At 37.4% G+C, this 21981-nt stretch overlaps 1 protein-coding gene across 2 annotated transcripts; it reads left to right on the top strand.

Annotated features, from left to right (window-relative positions):
• Positions 1-1602: 1602 nt before the first annotated feature.
• ago2 (argonaute RISC catalytic component 2) lies at positions 1603-21930 on the top strand. 2 transcript variants are annotated; one of them, XM_082185854.1, is made up of 21 exons: positions 1604-1963; positions 3617-3655; positions 4410-4442; positions 5078-5261; positions 5348-5468; positions 5643-5824; positions 5920-6056; positions 6142-6276; positions 6360-6447; positions 6587-6734; positions 6828-6947; positions 7029-7151; positions 7264-7397; positions 7504-7688; positions 7777-7936; positions 10097-10187; positions 10366-10560; positions 10651-10785; positions 11831-11932; positions 12132-12331; positions 14444-21930. In XM_082185854.1, the coding sequence occupies exons 1-21, from the start codon at positions 1939-1941 to the stop codon at positions 14550-14552; spliced, it is 2646 nt and encodes an 881-aa protein (XP_082041980.1). In that variant the 5' UTR covers positions 1604-1938; the 3' UTR covers positions 14553-21930. The 2 variants fall into 2 exon arrangements, with proteins under 2 accessions (XP_082041981.1, XP_082041980.1); XM_082185855.1 differs by lacking the exon at positions 4410-4442 and having other exon boundaries at positions 1603-1963; positions 5081-5261.
• The last annotated feature ends 51 nt before the right edge of the window (positions 21931-21981 follow it).

Below are 21981 nucleotides of genomic sequence, written 5' to 3'. Positions count from 1 at the left end.
CATGTCCACTGTAATGGCACTGCAATAGTTCATTGACTAGTCATGAAGGACGAGAAGAAAATCTAACCTATTTTACAAATGACAAATTGTCAGTCTAGTAATAAAATAGTGATTAGGTTAAAGGGTTAGTTCACTCAAAAATGAAAATTCTGTCATTAATTACTCACCCTCCTGTCGTTCCAAATCTGTAAGACTTTCGTTCATCTTTGGAACATAAATGAAAATAAAATTCTTGTCCCTCCATTGGCAGCTACGAAACTACTTTGACGCTTCAGAAAGTTCATAAAGAAATATTAAAACTAATCCATATGAATTGAACATTTAGTCAAACATTTCTGAAGAGACTCGATCGCTTTATATGATGAACAGATTTAATTGAGGCTTTTCTTCACATTTAAACATTTATCAGCGAACACAAACAGAAGCTCAACCGAACATGCTTGATGCACAAGAATGAACCTCATTGGTTCTTGCAGAAGCTCAAACATGATGCGTAACACGAGAATGAACCTCATTGGTTCTTGCAGAAGCTCAAACATGATGCGTAACACCAGAATGAACCTCTTTGGCTTCTCACACGTCAAGAGAACATGCTTGAGATTCCATTTACCACAGCTGATGTGTGTGTTGATGAATGTTTATATGTGAATAAAATACTGTGAAATATTATTACAATTTAAATTAACTGATTTCTGTTGTAATATATATATGTTAAAATTTGATTTATTCCTGTGATGCAAAGCTGAATTTTCAGCATCATTACTCCAGTCTTCTCTTCAGTGTCACATGATCTTTCAGAAATCCTAATATGTTGATTTTCTGCTCAAGAAAGATTTATTTTTATTAATATTAAACAAGTTGTGCTGCCGTGCTTAATATTTTTGTGGAAACTGTGATTTTTTTACCAGGATTCTTTGATGAATAAAAAGTGCAGCATTTAATATAAATATAACTTTTTTGGTAATATTTATTAAATTCATAGGTTCTGTTTTGACCAATTTAATGTGCCTGTGCTAAATAAAAGTATTAATTTCTTCTTTTAAAATCTTACTTACCCAAACCTTTGAATGGCAGTGTATCATGATTTCCAAAAAACAAAACAAAAATTCAACATTGATGATAGATTAGTCTATCTTAGAAGGATTTCTGAAGGATCATGTAATATATTACAACAGAAACCAGTTAATTTAAATTGTAATAATATTTCATATTATTACTGTTTTTAGGCCTGCTGTATTTTTGATCAAATAAATGCAGCTTTTGTGAGATTAAGAGACTACTTTAAAAAACATTAAAATACCTCAATGTTTCCAAACTATGAAACAAAACATTTACAAAGTAAATATCTTTTTTTATTTTATTATTTAGCTGCATATATGAATGGGTGTATATATGAATGAATATGAATTAATTTTTTTTATATATATACGATAAATATAACCAAAACTTTTTACATTCATAAATCATCATCAGCTAAATAATTTTTAAAATCATCTCTGAACCAACCCGGAAATGACGTAACATGAGCGCCAGTATTATTTGGACGTTGTGAAATTAAATTTAATGAATGCTTTGTTACTACTCTTGGTGAATTTGAAAAAACCTACTGAATAAAACGTAAATCGTTCAGATACCTCACGCATAGGTTAACGTCTATTTCCATGAGCTTAGTTTGCAGCAGCGAGAGTGTGTGTGTGTGAGTGTGTGAGTGAGTGTCGGGTAAATAGGCGCTCGTGCTGTGATGGGGGGATGGGATGGGGCCACTCAGAGCTCTCGTGCTCCACTAACTCAGCGCGCTCATTAATCTCTGTTTTCTCCACTATATCGATGCTGTTCTAAAATTAAAATCATCTTTCCAGTTACCGCATGTGTTACCTGGCAACAGAAGAGCAAAAAGTGTCGGCCTGCGATTGAATTTTGGTGCAGAAAGCGTTTAAAATGTATCCCATTGGAGCAGCTGGTGGTGAGTATTATTATGATTAGCGAGCGTGCTAGCGAGGAGATGCTAGCTGAATAAGTGTGGTGTTTTTGATGATAATAAAATATGCAATTTAGTGGCGTTCGCTTGTACATGACGTCGATGTTCAAATTATTTTTTAGCTTATAGTAATGAAGTGTTGTTTTTCCTCTCTGTCGAGGGTTTGTTTTGTAGGCCCATTGTTATTGTTAGCCTGCTAGCTAAGCTTGTTGACCTGCTGGCTTTTGAATCTACAGCAGCTGGTTAAAATGTTATGTACGTCAAACTTAAAACGTTAATATGACGTACGTTGTAACTATTTTAGGTTTGGAGATATAAAAGTAGTTTATAGGTTTTAGTCGTATTGTTGTATGTGAATTGAACGGTGGTTGTTTGGGACCAGTTTGACTTTCTCCAGTTAAGAAGATAACGTTAGATGAAAGATCTTATCTAAAGTTCTAGTCAATACATACACGATTAATTATTCCGTTTTCAAATGTTTCAAGTCTATTTGTAACGTTTTGTTCTATATATTTGAACAGTTGAGATGTTCATCTAACTTATCGAAGATTAACTGTTAACTTCATTTATGAATGTAAATTATCATTAGAGTTTAGAAAAGGTTGTTTTGTTTATTATATTTATCACTTTTCCTAATAAAAAGTGTTGAGAACTGAAATGCTTTTCACACATTTTAAGAAAGAGGCATTCAAATTACAGAACTTTTTGCCTTCGCCTAAGTTTAGTCAAACTCAGTTGGAAACACTTTACAATAAGGTTAAATTTGTCAACAATAGTTGCATTAGTTAAATTAACAAAGAACATTACTTTTACTGCATTTAATATTTTTCAATTATGTTAATTGAAAATATGGTGTGTTTATTATAGTGCTAATATAGTCCTTTTGAATCAATGGCTGAATTTTAATTACATTCGTTATTGCACTGTGAACCAACGTAAACAGTTGAATTTTTATTAATAAATGCTGAAAAAATATATTGCTTTTTGTTAGTTTGTTAACGAATGGGATCACTTAGGTTTCATGTAGTTGCAAGTTTGTTTTATTGTATGTTTTAGACTCTTTCTGATATGCATGAAGCATCAGAAATGGTGGTGATATAGAGAAAGATGTCCTTGTACATGTGTGTGTGTGGCAGGTTTTTGACTTGTGTGGTGTTGGTGATAAGAAAGTAAAAGGTCTGTTGCCCAGTGGGATGGGTTCACGCTCCTAGTATCTTCCTGGCGTGTTGTGTTTTTAGGGTTGATAAGACGCTTCAGGGAATCTGTCAGCCAAAGACTTCAGATACCCACAACCTTCTTTCTTGTCTTGTACATCAAAAGTTTCACATGTTTAAAATGGTTGCATTAACTTGACCTGGTTTTTCTCAAATCAACAAACCCTTGTGTGACCCAATTTTATTGTAAGCTAGACTTTGTAATCAACTAGCCTAAATCTGATGGATATTATTAGCTAAAATCAGCTGATTTATTTTGATCTTGTATTCAAAGTGTAATGTGACGTATTTGCTACTTGACTTTGCACATAAAACCTGTTTGCAAGTAAAATGGCTGCATTTTCATGGTTTTACATGTGTTTCTGCACATGATCACCAATGTAAAGGTTTGTTTGAAATAAACCTGTTATTATGTCTTTTATAGCTGCTGAGCTGTGTCAGTCCTCGGGGTCAGATGTTTCTGGTAAGCAGCCCAGACTAAGCTGGCCAAGCCTAGCATATATTTTCAGTACTGTTTACCAAGTTGTCTTGAAGTGTTTAAACCAAAGGAATGATGGTCTTGAAACTTAATGTACTGTTAAGAGCTTTGTTTTAACACACTAATTCTCGAAATATTGCTTAGTATTTTTCATTTTCCAGTTTCTGACTGGGTTAGTTACTAATGTTCTAAATGAGGTTTATTACTTAAAGGGTTATTCACCCAAAAATATGAAGAAAAAAAAGTTTATAAACAGATCGTAAAACTAATCTATATAAGAATTGAGCGGTTTAGTCCAAGTTGTCTGAAGAGAAATGATCGCTTTAAATGATGAACAGATTTAATTTAGGCTTTTGTTCACATATAAGCATTTATTTGTTTGACACGTGAGAACAAACATCATTGTTCTTGCGGAAGCTCAAACATGATGCGTATCACGAGAATGAACCTCATTGGTTCTCACACGTCAAGTGAACATGCTTGAGTTTATTTGTGAATAATGTTTAAATGTGAGTTGATGAATGTTTATATGTGAATAAAAGCCTGAATTAAATCTGTTCATCATATAAGGTGATCGTGTCTCATCAGAAAATTTGGACTAAACCACTCATTTCATATGTATTAGTTTTATGATCTCTTTATTAACTTTTTGAGTGTCACAGTGGTAGTTGTGTAGCTGTCAATGGAGGGACAGAAATCTCTCAGATTTCATTAAAATATCTTCATTTGTGTTTCGAAGATAAAAGTCTTACGGGTTTGGAACAACATGAAGGTGAGTAAATGATGACAGTGTTTTCATTTTTGGGTGAACTATCCCTTTAAACAATCACATCTGCAATAGTTGTACTGAACATCAGCACGGCTGTAATTCGGCACGTGACCACAGGTAAGCATGGAGGGACTGTGCTGATATTCAGTACAACAGAGCGACTATGACATTGACAATGCAGTTAAACAAACAAGAAGTTAATTGCAAGTAACTTGCGTTTAAAGCTAAAGTTGGCCAGTTTGCATATGAAAATAAAGATGTTATATAAGATGGGGTGCTTGAGTTTATATGGCACAGCAGAGCTCTAATAGTCTTACCTAAATGTTTGTGTGGGACTAATTAATGGGATAAAGTTGCTCACTGAACTAAAAATGGACATTACAGCTTGAAATAATTGACCTGGTAAAACAATTTTTTTTTATGAAAATAAAATCATGGAAACTTAATGTTTGTTTAATTTGTACATTGTTTGTGAAGAAGCCGGTTCTTTTCTAAATCATTCATTATTTATTGCTTGTTGGTGTGGGTTTTTTTTTTTTTAAGTGTATTAAAAAGTCTAGTGTTTGTAAAACTATTCCATAATTGTCTTTTGTTCCCTTTTAAATACATTGAAAAAACCTGTTTTTGTACGTGTCCAGCAGCTCCTGTGTCTCCTCCACCACCAGAGTATGTCTTCAAACCACCTCAACGGCCAGACTTTGGCACAATGGGTAGGACAATCAAGCTTCAGGCTAACTTCTTTGAAATGGAAATACCCAAGTTGGAGGTGTACCATTATGACATAGACATCAAGCCTGAGAAATGCCCACGGAGAGTTAACCGGTAACATCTTCAACTGAAACTTTCAATTTGAGCTGATTGTTTGTTTGGCAGGACATTTGTACATACTTGTTTTGTTGTTTTTGTAGTGAAATTGTTGAGCACATGGTCCAGCACTTTAAGACGCAGATCTTTGGAGATCGAAAGCCTGTGTATGATGGAAGGAAGAATCTCTACACTGCCATGCCTTTACCCATTGGAAGAGACAAAGTATGTACTATTAAAGTCTGTGTACTGAACCGAAAGACCCGTACCGAATACATGCACAGTTTAAACCCTAATGTTGAAATGTTTTATTCTGTACCTTCTCAAAATGCAACACTGAGGTCTTTTGATATCTTATGGAGTGTCACAGCATACTGACGTCCCAAACTGCTCTTTTAGGTGGAGCTGGAGGTCACAATTCCAGGGGAGGGAAAAGACAGGAGCTTTAAAGTAGCTATAAAGTGGGTGTCATGTGTGAGTCTGCAAGCTCTACATGAAGCACTGTCTGGGCGGCTACCAAACATCCCCTTTGAGACCATTCAGGCTCTGGACGTTGTCATGAGACATTTGCCCTCTATGAGGTTAATGGCTTTATTATATTGACCCTGTGTTACACATATCCCCATTAGAGGGAGCTTCATCCTTCTGCTGTTTTACCATGTAATGTTGTCTCCAGGTACACCCCAGTCGGACGTTCGTTCTTTACTCCGTCTGAGGGCTGCTCCAACCCTCTCGGCGGAGGAAGAGAAGTTTGGTTTGGTTTCCATCAGTCTGTTCGGCCATCCCTTTGGAAAATGATGCTCAATATTGATGGTGCGTGTGAACTGACATTAGCAGTTGGATTTTTATTTATTTATGTTTTTGCACTGCTAATATTTATGTAAAATGTGTTTTTTAGTGTCCGCCACTGCATTTTACAAAGCTCAACCTGTGATTGAGTTCATGTGTGAGGTTTTGGATTTTAAAAGCATCGAAGAGCAACAGAAGCCCTTAACAGATTCCCAGAGAGTGAAGTTTACCAAGGAGATCAAAGGTAATTTATTACAGTCATTGGTGACAGAGACTTTTTCTGGAAGTCATTTTTGTTATAATCTGAACCTTGAATTTGTTTAACAGGTCTGAAGGTTGAAATAACTCACTGTGGACAGATGAAGAGGAAGTACAGGGTGTGTAATGTGACCAGGAGACCAGCAAGCCATCAAACGTAAGAGCTTTCACATTTTTAAAACTTTCATTAAATGGTTATAGCTCTTTCTGTATGAATGCCATTACATTTATATTCCTCATTGAGATGATGCTGTTAAAGGTCGATGCTTTTTTAAATGTATTTTGTTTGTCTCAAGGTTCCCCTTGCAGCAAGAGAATGGTCAGACCATTGAATGCACTGTCGCGCAGTACTTCAAGGATAAGTACAAACTGGTGCTGCGATACCCACATCTCCCATGTTTACAAGTTGGTCAGGAGCAGAAACACACCTACCTTCCACTGGAGGTTGGTCAAGACCACATCTTGCACTTACTCTTTCCCCCTTCTCTCTGATGCCTTTATCTGAATGTCATTATCCTTTCTTTTTTTTTAATCCAGGTCTGTAACATAGTAGCCGGACAGAGATGCATAAAGAAACTGACAGACAATCAGACCTCCACTATGATACGTGCCACAGCCAGGTCTGCGCCTGACCGTCAGGATGAGATTAGCAAACTGGTATGTGATCAGCAAACTGTTCTTTTGCAGTCTCCTAAATCTCATTCACACCTCATGAGATATTTCATTTGTTTGTGACAGATGAGAAGTGCCAACTTCAACACTGATCCTTATGTGCGTGAGTTTGGAGTCATGGTAAGAGACGAGATGACTGAGGTCAATGGTCGGGTCCTTCAGGCACCTTCGATTCTCTATGGAGGAAGGGTAGGAACCTGTTCTGGTCAACTAAACTTGACAATTATTCCACTGACCTTTTGGTTAAATCCCAATCGGGGCGTGTCTGTCTAATTTGGTCATGTATCTCTGGCTGTTTCAGAACAAAGCAATAGCAACCCCAGTCCAGGGTGTGTGGGACATGAGGAACAAGCAGTTCCACACAGGGATTGAGATCAAAGTGTGGGCTATTGCCTGCTTTGCCCCACAGAGGCAGTGTACAGAACTCCTCCTGAAGTAAGTCAGCTTTGACTGGAATTTTACTTTAAATATCATCTCTTACAGTGGAGAGAAAAAGGTTGAGACCCTCTGCCTAGTCTAATCCTTTGCTTGTTTTCTGTAGGGCGTTTACTGACCAGCTTCGTAAAATCTCACGAGATGCTGGGATGCCCATTCAGGGCCAGCCGTGTTTTTGCAAGTATGCCCAGGGAGCAGACAGTGTGGAGCCCATGTTCAAACACCTCAAGTACACTTACCAAGGCTTACAGTTGGTGGTGGTTATCCTACCCGGGAAGACCCCTGTTTATGGTAATTTAACTCCTCTCTGTTTCTTCAGTGTTTATGTTTGCTGTGTTTTTTTTAGGTTGTATCCCTCTAAATACTATAATTCTCATAGCTGAGGTAAAGCGTGTTGGAGACACTGTTCTTGGCATGGCCACGCAGTGTGTCCAGGTGAAGAATGTACAGAAGACCACACCTCAGACCCTTTCCAACCTCTGCCTCAAGATTAATGTCAAACTGGGTGGAGTCAACAACATTCTTCTTCCACAGGGCAGGTGAGGGCAGCTTTTCCAAAAGCCTTTGACATGTTGAATGCTTAAGGCACTTTTCGCAGTCTTTGTCTGACTGTCCGTTAAGTCCTGGGCTGCTTTCCCATGAAACTTAAAGGGTTACTTCACCGATTAGCATTAAGCTTTGTGTCAGTAGAAACCCGGTAGTATTTTCGAATGACCGTGCTTCCTTCCCTCATGTTCCCCTGAGACGAGAGATTTCTGTATTGTGTGTCTGGAAAAAAAACTCAGATGACGCAAAAATTGTCATTTTGCGTCATCGGAGGCTTTTTTGGCCAGAGGCGAGAGCCAGTAGGAGGAGCTCGTTCCGCATGTGTTCAACCCGCCCATAGGGGGACTAGACATGTGCCGGTATTCGGTAATGCGATAAATCGCGGTAATGAATATGCACGATATTGTTATCGCGGGCACTGAAAAATAATAGATCCGAATTTAGATTTTTAGAACGCGCATTATAGCTTATTTTCCATCAACCGCTTAAACAAACACTGCGTATATGCTGCGCGAAACACGTGCGCACTCTGATGTAAACAATCGCCACGTGTATAAGCATGCGGCCGGTGCGCACTTCTAGTCTAATGTAAACAGTCCTCACATGGAGAAGCAGCATGGTGGAAGGAGGAACGCCACCGCCTACAGTCTATGGCCGCCGCCGATCTATCCGGATCCATCCCGCTTCTAAAAGCAGAGCTGCCAACTCGACGCATTCAGCGCGAGACTCCTCACACGCTCACGCCACACATCCGTTTTCTCACGCAGAGAAACATCGCGGAGCAAAGAGGACACGAAGACCGTCAAACAAGACAGAGCAGGTTACTTTTGATATGAAACAGGAGAACAATTGTGTCACAGAACGTTACATTTAAACCATTTAATGACCAGCAGCATGTTAGATGACTAAAACATATAGATAAAGAGGAGTATTTTGCTGAATATGTGCACTGCACTTTTTTACATATTTATTATATTTTTTACGTGTGTCATTACATAATTGTTATTATAATGAAAACCACATTATATTTGATTTAATTAGTTATTTGTAACCTTTAATAATACCAGCTGATAGGGCTCTATATATGGTTACATAGCATTATGTGAGATATTTTTTTTTTCATGAGAAAAAAATAACATGTGGGCTATCTACTGTAGCCTTCCTAATATTTATCCAAAATTAGTCAATATTGAATCAAGATTTAAATCAAATCCCAAGTATTGAATTGAAATCGTTAAATTTGTGTTAAGCAATACAAACAGTAGCCTACCAGTCATTGTACCATGTAATCATTGTAACATGTTGTCACTAAACTTAATAAAATTCTGTTTATTTACCAAATGTTTTGACAATCACAATTACACCTTGTGATGCAAGTTTTATTTTATTTTTTGCATCCTCCCCCCCCCCCCCCCAATCCATTTGTTTCTCATGTGCAAAAGTCCAGGTAGCCAAAACTTAGAAGATCCAAAAAAGTCATTAAAGTGTTGTAAAACAAATCAATATGAAGGAAGTGGTTTAATCCAAGTCTTGTGAAGAGGTACGATCACTTTATATGAACAGATTTAATTTCGGCTCTTATTTAAATCTAAGCAGTGATCGACATATAAATGGAGCACATCACATTTGGTAAACATGGAAGCTCAATCATGTGTATTTTGTATGATGTATGTGAACCAGTGAGGCTTATTTTAGCCTATGATGTATGTGAACCAGTAAGGCTTATTTTAGCCCATGACGCATGACCAAATTAAATTGTTCATCATATAAAATTTGTATATCTCTTCACAAGACTTTGATTAAACCACTCGATTCATTCAGATTCATTTGACAAAACTTTAATGACTTTTTTGCATCAGATAAAGTGATTGTTCCTCTCCACAAGATTCATTTTATGAACTCTTCATGACCGTTTTGGATTAGTTTTGGTTCCCTGTCCTTTCAATGGAGGGACAGAAACCACTCAGGTTTCATTAAAAATATCTTAATTGTAAATTCTGAAGATTTACAGTCTTTTGGGTTCGGAATGACATGAGGGTGAACAAATGATGACAGAATTTTTGGATGAATTTTCCCTTGGCCAGAAAATACTTTTATCACTAAACCATTCTCCACTCTTTTATCACTGTTTTTTTTTTCTGTTTTTTCTTTAGGCCCTTGGTGTTTCAGCAACCAGTCATCTTTCTGGGTGCAGATGTAACTCATCCACCAGCTGGAGATGGCAAGAAACCCTCAATTGCTGCTGTAAGACTGATAAACCTGACAGCCATGACTGATTATGCTCATTGCAGAGTGCCAAGTAGCACTAATACCACAAGTGTGACCAGTATTGACTTCTGGTGCACAATTTTAAGCCAGACCATATAGCCTCAAAGGTCTCCAAAAAAGACTTTTAACATCTTTTTTTTTGGGTGGCATTTAGGTTGTTGGCAGTATGGATGCCCACCCAAGTCGATACTGTGCCACGGTTCGGGTGCAACAGCACCGTCAGGACATCATTCAGGATCTGGCCACCATGGTGAGAGAGCTGCTCATCCAATTCTACAAATCCACACGCTTCAAACCAACACGCATAATCTACTACAGAGATGGCATCTCGGAGGGCCAGTTCAACCAAGTAAGCTGCAGACCTGCACCCTTTGCCAACACTTGATAAGTGTGCCGACACATTTAATTTAATCTTCATTGTCCTATTTTGACCATGCAGGTTCTACAGCATGAACTGCTGGCCATACGGGAGGCCTGCATCAAGCTGGAGAAAGATTATCAACCAGGAATCACCTTTGTAGTAGTGCAGAAGAGACACCACACCAGGCTCTTCTGCATGGACAGGAATGAACGGGTTGGTTATTGCACTGGCACAATTTGTATGATTGCAAGCAAACTCTCTTCATTCAAAGTATATGAATTATTCTTTATATACAAAAGTATATAAAAATGTGGTTATTGCAAACATCTTGTGAAGTACCGTATTATCCGCACTATAAGGCGCACCGGATTATAAGGCGCACCTTCAATGAATGGCCTATTTTAGAACTGTTTTCATATATAGGGCGCACTGGATTATAAGGCGCATAGAATAGTAGATACTGCAGTCAAACGTTTGACTGGGTTTGCGTTATGCAGTGGTCACCAACCTTTTCAAGCCTAAGATCACATCCAAAGTCCAAATGTAAACCAAGATCTACCACTTGCAAAAAAATATGAAAAAACAAGTGGCTGAGCTGTAAAACCTTGTTTATACTCGACGCGTCCGCATGAGCGCGAAGGTAATAAAAAACTAATATCCGTCTGCTCGGGCAGATTCGGCTCAAAGTCGTGCATCTTCGGATGCGGAGGCGCGCGCGCGGCAAAATGACGTCATTGTGACAGCGCGCGCGCCTCCGCATCCGAAGATGCACGACTTTGAGCCGAATCTGCCCGAGCAGACGGATATTAGTACATCTCATCACACCGGCACCCAGTTTGCGCGTCTAAATCAGTATGGTCTGGTGTTCAGTCTAAAACAAAACAGTTGCGTCAAGTATAAATGCCTCGTCTGTTTGGGGAGGTGCGTGCGCAGTCAGCGGAGGCTCGCGCTCCAGTGCCAGACGAAAGTATAAACAAAAGGTTTAAGTCAGCGGTTGTTTTACAGACATTAATATAAGGCGCCAGATCCATATATAAGGCGCTCCGGATTATAAAAATCAAAGGCTTTTAAGTGCGCCTTATAGTGCGGAAAATACGGTAAATGGTAAAGCCATTAGTTTCAATAATTTGCTCTACATGCACATGTCCTTGAACAAATTGTTTGTAAAACAGCAAAAACCTTTTTTTTACTTTTTTTAAAAAATGTTTTTAATGTCTTTTTTAAAATTTGCCTTTCAAATTGACTGTTTGTATTCAAGGTCGGAAAGAGTGGCAACATCCCTGCTGGCACCACAGTTGACACCAAAATTACTCACCCATCTGAGTTTGACTTCTATCTTTGCAGTCATGCCGGAATTCAGGTACATTTGAATATTTAAAATGGAATATAAATTAGAGGTCGATCAAGATTCTTCAAATTCATAGACTTCTTATATAATTTGAGTGCTTATGAATGCTTTATTCCTAGTTATCAGGTACTTTAAAGAGTAGAGGTTAATTTGCTTTAGTGTTGGCGAACATAAGAGTGTGTGTTTTGTTAATTGCTGAATCTCTCCACAGGGAACCAGCAGGCCGTCTCACTATCACGTGCTGTGGGATGACAACCATTTCACCTCTGATGAGCTGCAGGTCCTCACATACCAGCTGTGCCACACCTACGTGCGCTGCACCCGCTCTGTCTCCATTCCTGCACCAGCCTATTACGCCCACCTGGTGGCATTCCGTGCCCGTTACCACTTGGTTGACAAAGAACATGACAGGTACTGAATGAGTGACTGGCAGTTAATTGCAGAGTAATAACTATCTAAGTTGTTTTTTTTGTCAAACTACATTGTCTAAGCTGTTGTTTTATTTAACTGATAACATGTAGAGCAGGCTGGTGGAAACCTTGTATGTCTAAAACAGCTACTTTTCAGGTAGTGGAAAAAGCACTTTTTCTTTTTTTAAATAATTATACTCAACACAACTTTATTTATAGAGCACTTTCAACACCACAAGTGTTGCACCAGCAAAGTGCTGTACAGAAACAATGCAAACATATGATATACACTGCTACCAAGCATTTTCAAATGCTAAAGCAAACAAATAAGTTTTAAGCACACTCTGAAATACACCCAATGTAGGAGAAGATTGAACAGACAGAGAAAGGTCATTCCAGAGCCTTGGATCAGCAACAGAGAATGCCTGATCGATCACCTTTACATTTTAAACGAGATCGCAGAACCATGAGGAGCAATTGATCATTTGAGTGCAGAGATCTCCTGGATTGGGAAAAAATTCTTATACATTGTGTTGTCAAAGTTAATATACCTTACATTATTAACATTTCACCAAAATCAAGTTCAAATGGACAATTTTTAGATTTTTTACAGGTTATAAAGTTTATTGTAGCTATGTGCGCTTATTTATTTTTTCCTGTCAATTTGCCAAAATCTCATGTTATATAAGATGAAGTGCTACGCAAAGACTATTCAAGACAGTATTTGCTATGACTCAATGACAAATGCTAGAAGACAGACTTCCCTGCTCCTCAAATTTGTTATATATATATATATATATATATATTAGGGCTGGGAATCGATTAAAAAAAATTAACTAATTAATTGCACAATTTCTGTAATTAATTGCAATTAATTGCGCTTCCCCCAAGCTTGTAATCATCAATATTTAAACTTAGAATCACCTAATTAAACAACACAGGAAAAAAAGGGAACAGAAAATAGCCCTATATTAAAATATTAAACATCAATATATCAATATATTATTCTTTTTCAATAATCAATCAACATAATCAATTTAACAGATTATTATTATTATTATTATTTTATTAATTATTAAAACAAAATATAGTCCTACAAAGCTATTATTACCAGAGCATGTGATCAGAGCAGGTCATTTTACCATTGTTGCCCAGCATGGCTATACCAGCTCAGCAAACAGAAGTCAACAGAGAAATTTCACGTTACTTGAGTGGACTTTACTTTTCCAGTGCTTAGTACATGATTGAAGCCTTTGGGCCGTTAACGACAGAGCCGCCGACACACACACACACACACACACGGAACGGAGAGCTCGCCGCTGCTGGGCCATTAACGACAGAGCGAGCCGACACACACACACACACACACACAGGAGCACAGAGCGCGACGCACATACCGAGCGGAAAAGACCCACTCATGAAAGCTGCCCGAGAATGAAACCTGACCGCCGAACATGGAGGGGCGGGACGGCATATTTCGGCCTTTTTAATAGCAGACGCAACAGGAAATCATTAAAACGAGGCAAAAAAAAAAAGTGCTGCTTCAATTGCGTTATTTTTTTTTAACGCGTTAAACATTTCAAATTAATCGCAAAGATTAACGCGTTAATTCCCCCAGCCCTAATATATATATAAATACAGTGCTTATTCAAACAAACAGTTCTTTATTTACCCTTGAATTGCAAACAAGCAGAGACGCTCCACAATGTGTTTGGCACTGCATTCATGATAGAGTTGGAGTTATGAGGTTTGAGGATCCAATGGAGTTAGGTTTAGTCACAAGCTCTTTTTAATGCTTTTTATTGTTTAAATATTTTCAAAACCCACAGAGAGACGTAAAAAGCGACCAATAGTAGTGATGTATGGGGAAAAAAATATAAATGACGAGGTACTATGGAGGAGATACAAGGTTTCAGCCCGTTTGCGATGATAGCCTTGTTTGGCATACTTTTTATTAAATTTTTTTTAAATTCTCTGCTCCATACAGTATGCTAAAGTAATTCTTAATAATGCTTCCAACTCAATGTGACTAATCTTTTATTTTTATGTCATTATCATTATGCATTCCTACTAGGTCTGATTATATATGCGTGTTGTATCTGTTTTCTGGCAGTGCTGAAGGCAGTCACACATCAGGTCAGAGTAACGGCAGAGACCAGCAAGCCCTGGCCAAAGCTGTGCAGATCCACCAGGACACACTGCGCACAATGTACTTCGCCTGAACATAGCCAGAAACAAGCCCCACATCCTGAAAACAGCACGGTGTGTGTGTGTGTGTTTTCCTCATGAGAACCTTCAAATGGGGGGAAAAAAACAATAATCGCCATGCTGTTAGGTTTCCCATTGCCCATGTAGTCAATTACCAAACATCCTAAATATCCATGATTTTTAAAACTGTAACTTATTAATTTATCTCTTTTTTTTTTTTTTTTTAGTTTGGTGGGCATGATTGTGTATCTGTTGTGCATGTCAGATTTGAAGTTAACATGTTTACATAGTCAATCCAAAAATTCAGACTATTTTTACACTGAAAGTTACATTTGCATCCGGATGGGCTTGATTCAATACTATTGCCAAGGCTGGTGATGGAGACTGTTGAACAGTAGTTTTTACAAATTCATCAAACCAATGAATTTGGGTTAGTTTAGGATAACACAAGATCAGGTTAAGGGGTTGTGGGGATGCAGTTTCCACAGCTAAATTATTTATCAGCAAGAGCAAGTGCACTGACCAGAAGAGGACTTCAGGACAAAAGTACTTATCCTGTTTTGTTTCATTTATTTGTGCTAATATGAATTTACATTTTTTTTATCATGGTGTCATTTATTGTTTAGTCCAGGGCTCAGTCAACCTACTGTACCTGTCCGTGTCCGCCAATGGCATGATTAACGGAGTGCTATCATGTACTTGTGTCAGAAAATTTGAACACAGTGAGTGCAGAATCAAGAAAGCTTTTGGAAGTGAGAATGTAGGAATTGTTCTGACAATCAGTTTTCTGGCACTCTGCCGCTCATTTGAGGCTGGTTCTCATCAGTGACGCCCTCCGTTTACCCGTGACAGGGTTCTCGGTGCAGAAATATCTTTGTAATATTGATAATTGACCTGTTAAGTACTAATATTTTGGGACTCCAAGCATTTAGATTGTACGTACTTTAAATTCTGCTGCCATGAGCATTTCTCTGATTTGTCGGATGTGATCGTAACAACCTAACGTTTCGGTCGGTGGGTGTATGAGTTAAGTTTCTTTCACATCAAAATTAGATCGCATTTCACTTTAAGCACCTATTCTGAATTTTTTATTTTGACGTTGTCAAAAAATATTCCCCACGTCGAAACACGAGGCAGTTTTGTGCTGAATATCGGGGGGAATCTGGAGTTTTGCTTGGTTCTGTGTGTGTGCTGTTTGACTGTACTAGGTTTAAACGCTGTCGTCGCACTCCAGCTGACTTTACAGGCAATCGAAACTTTTAAAAGATTAATACAGATATCAATTGCATTGTTCATAGAGACACGAGGTCAGTGAAAATTTCATACAAATTTCGAACGCACCTTAGTTTTTTTTTTTTCTAGCTTATAACCATTTCCATGAGAATATTTCCAATCCCTTTTTAAAACTTATGTTTTCTTTTTAGATATAAACCGTGTGAAACCTTTCGTTAGAATCACAGGGTTTGGCGAGTGGTCATTAGCTTTTTTTTTTTTTATCGTTGAACTGAAAAGGAACATTTATTTAGTGCGAATCGATCCATACTTAGTTCAAATTGAAGCGCAATACATTTGTATATGTGTCGGTAAACTGTTTTCGTGTAAACAGTCTTATGCCTTCTAAAGCATATCATGATGTGTAGTGATTGATCTAGTGAGTCTTGTTAGTTGATTAACTGTAAGATCACTTTCCCCAAAATAATGTTTCAATTTTAACTTGAAATTCTTGGGAATTTTTAACCATCTTTTTCTAACTATGCATTCTTAACCAAGAGATTTTAGTGGTATGTTTTGTGTATATGAATTTAGAACATTTGTAATGTAGTCGTTTTCATGCTGGGTACTTTTTAGTAGTGTAAATAGTGCAAACCCTGTACCCACTGTAGCAGTATTAGCTTACAAAATACTCTATTTTTATTATCAACAATTGGATGTTCTTTATATGGCTCTCAATTATTCCTGTTAGCCGAACAAGATTACATTATGTACTTGTAGTTAATGTCCTACCATAACTGAAGCACAATAGGACATTATAATTGTAGGTGCTAGAGTTTATTCTTGAGACTACCATTTTTTTTATATATATATATATATCTTGTTTAACTTCAACTTTTAAACAAGAACCATAGACTGGTCAGAGAGCTTAATGGGTATGTTTCGTTTTCGATCCGGTGAAATCTATGACATTTGACCCTTGAAACCTTTTGCCATTTTCTAAACCCAACAGACTGTGTATAAGGGGCATTTTAATTTATCTTCAAATACTTGATTAGAGTTATGATATTGTTTGGCGCTGGTCTCATAACTCGTGAAAGTAGATGCACTTTGAAGAGCTATGGACACAGACCCCCCCCCCCCCCCCCCCCCCCCCCAAGTACGCTATCTGTGTGCAGTTGTGTGGAAATGACTAGATGTCCTACCTCTTGTTACCTGTTACTTGTATTATGGTAACATTACCGCACTGGTCATTTCCTCATAATTGCATGAGTGGGGGGGGGGGACGTTGTCTTTTCGTCCCTCTGAAAGTGAAAGTGGTAGATGTCACAGAAAATCTATTCATATTTGTTCAGAGGCCATACCTGCTGCCATTTAGCCTGGGTTATTTAGCATCGCTATTGTTTTGTTATGGTAGTTAAGCTATGTATTCAAAGCTAGAGTTGAGTGCTGCAAGTTTCAGATGTCATACATTTGATGTTTCATAAGTCAGACATGAATCCAAAAGAATATTTATATATATGCTTTTCAGTGAATAAATGGCTTAATGCTTTAAATGTGTGGCATAAGCTATAAAAAAAAATGTTCATAAATATATAGTGTGAATTCCAGTTTTATCATTTTCTGTCCTTTTTCAATTGCAGCGCATTGTCGCTTTATCCACGTACTCATTTGAATATGTGTCACTTAGCTTTTTTTTTGTGTGTGTGTGTGTTTTTCTTTACAACTTTAGGTTTGAATAATAGTATTTATCATTAGAAATATGAGGTGAAATCATTTCTCAAACTACTACTTAGATTTTTTCTCTGGATTTATTTTTTTGGTAGAAACCATTCTTTTCGTCCTCATGACCTGCTTTTAGTTCGATTTTTTTGCAGAAGTTAATGAGTTTTTAGTATTTTAACCTTTTCAAAATCAGCACCTTAGTCAAAGGTCTACAACATATGCAATTTCTCAAATATGAAATAAGATGTTTTTGCACTATATCAGAAGAGGTGTTACTAATTTGCATGCTGGTGAACAGATTTGTAAGGTTAGAGAGAAGAACCATCATTTTTAGACTAGTCTTGGCCTCGTTTCACATTGGCGCTAATCTATTAATAGTTAACACACGTGAGAAGGTCTTGAGTTCTTACAATATGCAAAAACTCATCTTCATTCTGAGCACCCACCTTTTTTTTCTGTAAAATCTGTAGGCATACCACTTTAATTTTACATTTATTTCCACTTCACTATACAATCAACTGACTTTTTTTTAATGATGCCATAAGGAATCTGATGCAAATTTTTAATAACTACAAATATTGTGAATGCAAATGTAATAGAGGCCAAGGATGAATGAAGTACGATGCTGGTTTCGTAGAGACCATCGCGTTCATCTATGCTGTTTCAGATTTTAAGAGGCACACACACACAGTGCACACAGAAAATTGAAATGGTGCCTCAATTTCCCTGGAAGCTTTGAATTATCTACCGATGTTAATGACCGTAACATTCAATGGATGTCATCATTTCTAGAGTGTTGACTCTCGCTGCTTTGGTGAAGCTTGTATATTGCTTGGCGATCGCGAAGTGTCTTTCCAGCTCTGTGTGGGGTTACAGTGTCCACATGCCTCTTCGCTTTACACGTTATGGGTTGAATAAAACGAGTCGGTTTAGCTTTGATTCTTAGTTTGTGCCGCAACAACTTTCATAATTGAATTTTATTTGTGTCAGACAAAAAAAAAAAAATCTCATTAAAAGAATTGTGCCCCCCCCCCCCCAAGCTTGATGATCGGAGGTGGTCTTTTAACCTATAGAGATATATAGCTAATGTATTTGCATCAGAACTTTGCACTATAGTGTTTTTTAAGCAGAAATGTAAGCCTCTCTTTACATACCGTGGTAGTTTTGTTAATGTTCTCATTTGCTTTTTGAATTCCTAAGATGGCAAGTTTCAAAGATGCCGTCTTATGACCTGCTAAAACCATAAATATACAACTGAACAGTTTGAATGTACTTCATACACCTGCGTACTGGTAAAGATCATCCACATTACTTTCATCTGTTTTATGCATGCACATTTAAAGCAGCATTGAATCGTTTTGGCTTTTACTCATGCATATTTTGAACCATCTCACCATTCATGGTTGTGATGTACTAGATTAACAGATATGGAGTGGCAACATTTGGCCAGACATTTTACACTGGCACAAAGATCCATGTATCGTTGACATTTGTGGTGCTGTAATGTCAACTGTGTACATAAGGCTTTTTTTTTTAGGTGTTTCATGTTTTTTTGCCGTGTATTGCTTGTATGTTTGCCAACTGAAGTTTCATCCAAAGGGTTTTTGAGATATACCATAATGTTCATATACCAACCCAATAAGCCAAATTCACTCACTGTTTTAAAGCCCTTTTGCTTTACCAGCAAAACACTCTGTGGTGGTCCCGTAATCATGACAGTGAGACTTTGCTGAGCCTCGATTCATTGTGTGCACAAACTAAACCTCAACTCAGATTCATTACAGGTCAGTTGCCATTCAGCTTGAGGATTTATTGGGGCATGACGGCATACAAGCGTGTCAGACTTTTTTGGATTTCTTCCTCCCCGAGTTCAAAACTAGTTTTAAAACTAGTCTAAAATGACCAAAATTGAAGCTTGTTGTGAGGGATAATAAGGACTCTGTTAAAAAAGAGCACACTTCCATTAGTTCATTACATGCTAATGTTATTTATTCAAATATAAGCATGCATGTATAATAATTAAAATAGGGTCTTGAGACTGATTTATCGGAATAATTGAGAGCTTCATGACCTGGCTTTTTAAACCAACTTTGAAAAACTACCTCAATAGTGTCAGGTGCTAACATTAAAATATCCCTTATACATATATGTATATGTGCTCATGACAAAGAACAATAATTGTGACCAAACAACACAAGCCTATACTGTGTATTAAGTGTTTAGTTTTGTTGGTGTTTTTTTTTTTTTTTTTTTTTTTTTTTAAGCGACTTTTAAAAATTTGTAATGGTGGATCAACATGAGGGATGTTTCAGCATGTAACAAATTAGCAGGGGACCAAAAAAAAATATGATCTGAAAGTTTCCCTTTTTAAAATGTAGTGATAAATACTCATCAGCTTTTTAGAGGACTTCATTAAAATAATTTTTTTACATTTTGACTGAAATGGTGCTGGAACAAATAGCTAGGAAAGAGCCAAGATTATTGCCAAAACATGGTGGTTGATTTGGTCTTTATGGATAATCGACTTTGAGTTGAGTTGATCTGATGTGTGGCGGTGTCATCCCCATGTCCATCACTAGCATTGTGCCATATTATGGATAACATACTTGACAAGAAGCGTCCAATGACCACTGCTTTGTGTTTAATGTATGTTTCGGGGGCGAACTGACAGGATTTTCCTATGGAAGCGGCTTGTCACGTGTGTCAAATGGCAATTCAATCATCGTTGAGATTTACTGTCTTTGGAGTGCTAGGATTATACTTGATTCTACAACTTGTTTTATATCCAGTATTGCAATAACTCATTAAATCCTGATCCGTTTGATGAAAGTCCCACGACGAGTCTGCGATAAGCTATTTGTTATGTAAGACTTTGGACTGCCGTTCGTTGTAGTTGATGCGTATTTACCTTGCTATATTTTATGAAGGGAATTCAGTCTCTCAAACTCTGATTTAAGGATGTTTAGCATCCGAAATACACTGGCATTTGAGTTTCTTGAGGGATACATATTAAGGTACAAAAAAGGTTGTATGGAAATCAATCAAGTTTCTCGTTTTTCTTTGGTGAGGTTAAAAAAAAAAAACGTCCAGTGTGTTTTTTTGTTTTTTTTTCTCGTGTATGTGTGCCTTTTCAAAATCTCTCCCGCCCCCTGATTTGAGGGACTATCCTTTTTAATTTGAGACTCGGCTCCACATTGAATAATTTGTACATTTATCATGCAACCTTGAGTGAATGCTGCATAGAATGATCAGTATTTGTATTTTGCACTTTCTAAGCAGTTTTAAAGGATGCCCTGTTGTAATTGGGCACACAGACTAAGACTTATTTAAGACGAGGTATTTTCTGCTACAATAGGAATTCTGATGAACCATATGACTTGTTGGTCTTTTCGAAAAAAGTGTATAGATGTGAAGTACCTCATAAGCCTGATAAATGCTGCATAAACTTCATTTATTGTTCTTTTGTGAACCTCATTTTGTGAACAGTTTCCCCCTATAGGGAGGTTTGATGCCCGCATGCTGTGCAAGCACCGTCAGATTTTACCAGAGCCGCTATTTAATAGATTACCAGTGATGCACATCGAATGCAAATTTTTTTTTTTTTTTTGTCGTATACAATATCACCAAGCCTCTAGCTCAGTTGATCGTGACTATTGGATGGTGACGTCTTGCAGTCAAAAGTTACAGTTGACTCAGGTATTGCCATTAAGGGCTGTATCTGCTATTGCCTCTCGCCCCCGATCCCCTCACCTGTGTCTTAATGTAGCCTTAGAACTGCATTTATGGATGGATCATAGTGAAGAATACCTGGCCTTAAAATATGCACTATTACAACATGCAAATCACTTCAGATCAGGCCATATGTTTTTGCCATTAAAACTACCTCCTGAGATTGTAGGAGTGTCCTTTTATTTCTTCCTCTCCCATCCCCAAATAGCTCTGTTAATTGACAATCATCTTTTTTTTTTTTTTTTTTTGTTCTCAAAGTGTATTACAAACAATTATTTCTGGGACACTCTAGTTGAATATTCTTTTTATTTTTTTGAAAAACCATGTCCAATGCTAGTCATGGAAGAGCCGAGCGACCAAAGTTTCTATTCGAAGGCTTTCTTGCACTGCCGTGTGGCGTCAAACCTCCCTCTCACATCAGCAATTTCTTTCATTTAACCTTGTGTTTGCTCCTTTTACAACATGCCAAATTAAATTTGCTGTCATTCCTGTCATGGTGAAGTCTTTTAATTTCTGATTCATGTGTTTGCATTCACTGCTAAGCTCCTTGTTGTTGTTTCTTGATAATGTAAAGTGTGAGCTTTTTTTTTTTTTTTAACAAGCAAGATTACAAACTGAGATATGCTGTAAACCCTGCTAAAACATAATGTGAAAACGTATCATTTAATATAGCTCACTTTCGCTTGACCGTGTATTGCATCATTTAATAAACTTAATTTCCTCTGACTGATGTGTCTTAGTGTTTTATATGCCAGATTGTGTGTTTTTGGATCTCTC

The sequence above is a fragment of the Leuciscus leuciscus genome, assembly GCF_965113295.1.
Source record: "Leuciscus leuciscus genome assembly, chromosome: 12".
In the NCBI taxonomy this organism is placed as follows: Eukaryota; Metazoa; Chordata; class Actinopteri; order Cypriniformes; family Leuciscidae; genus Leuciscus; species Leuciscus leuciscus.
The sequence above is the reverse complement of the archived record's forward strand: the minus strand, read 5'-3'. Positions and strand labels throughout refer to the sequence as shown.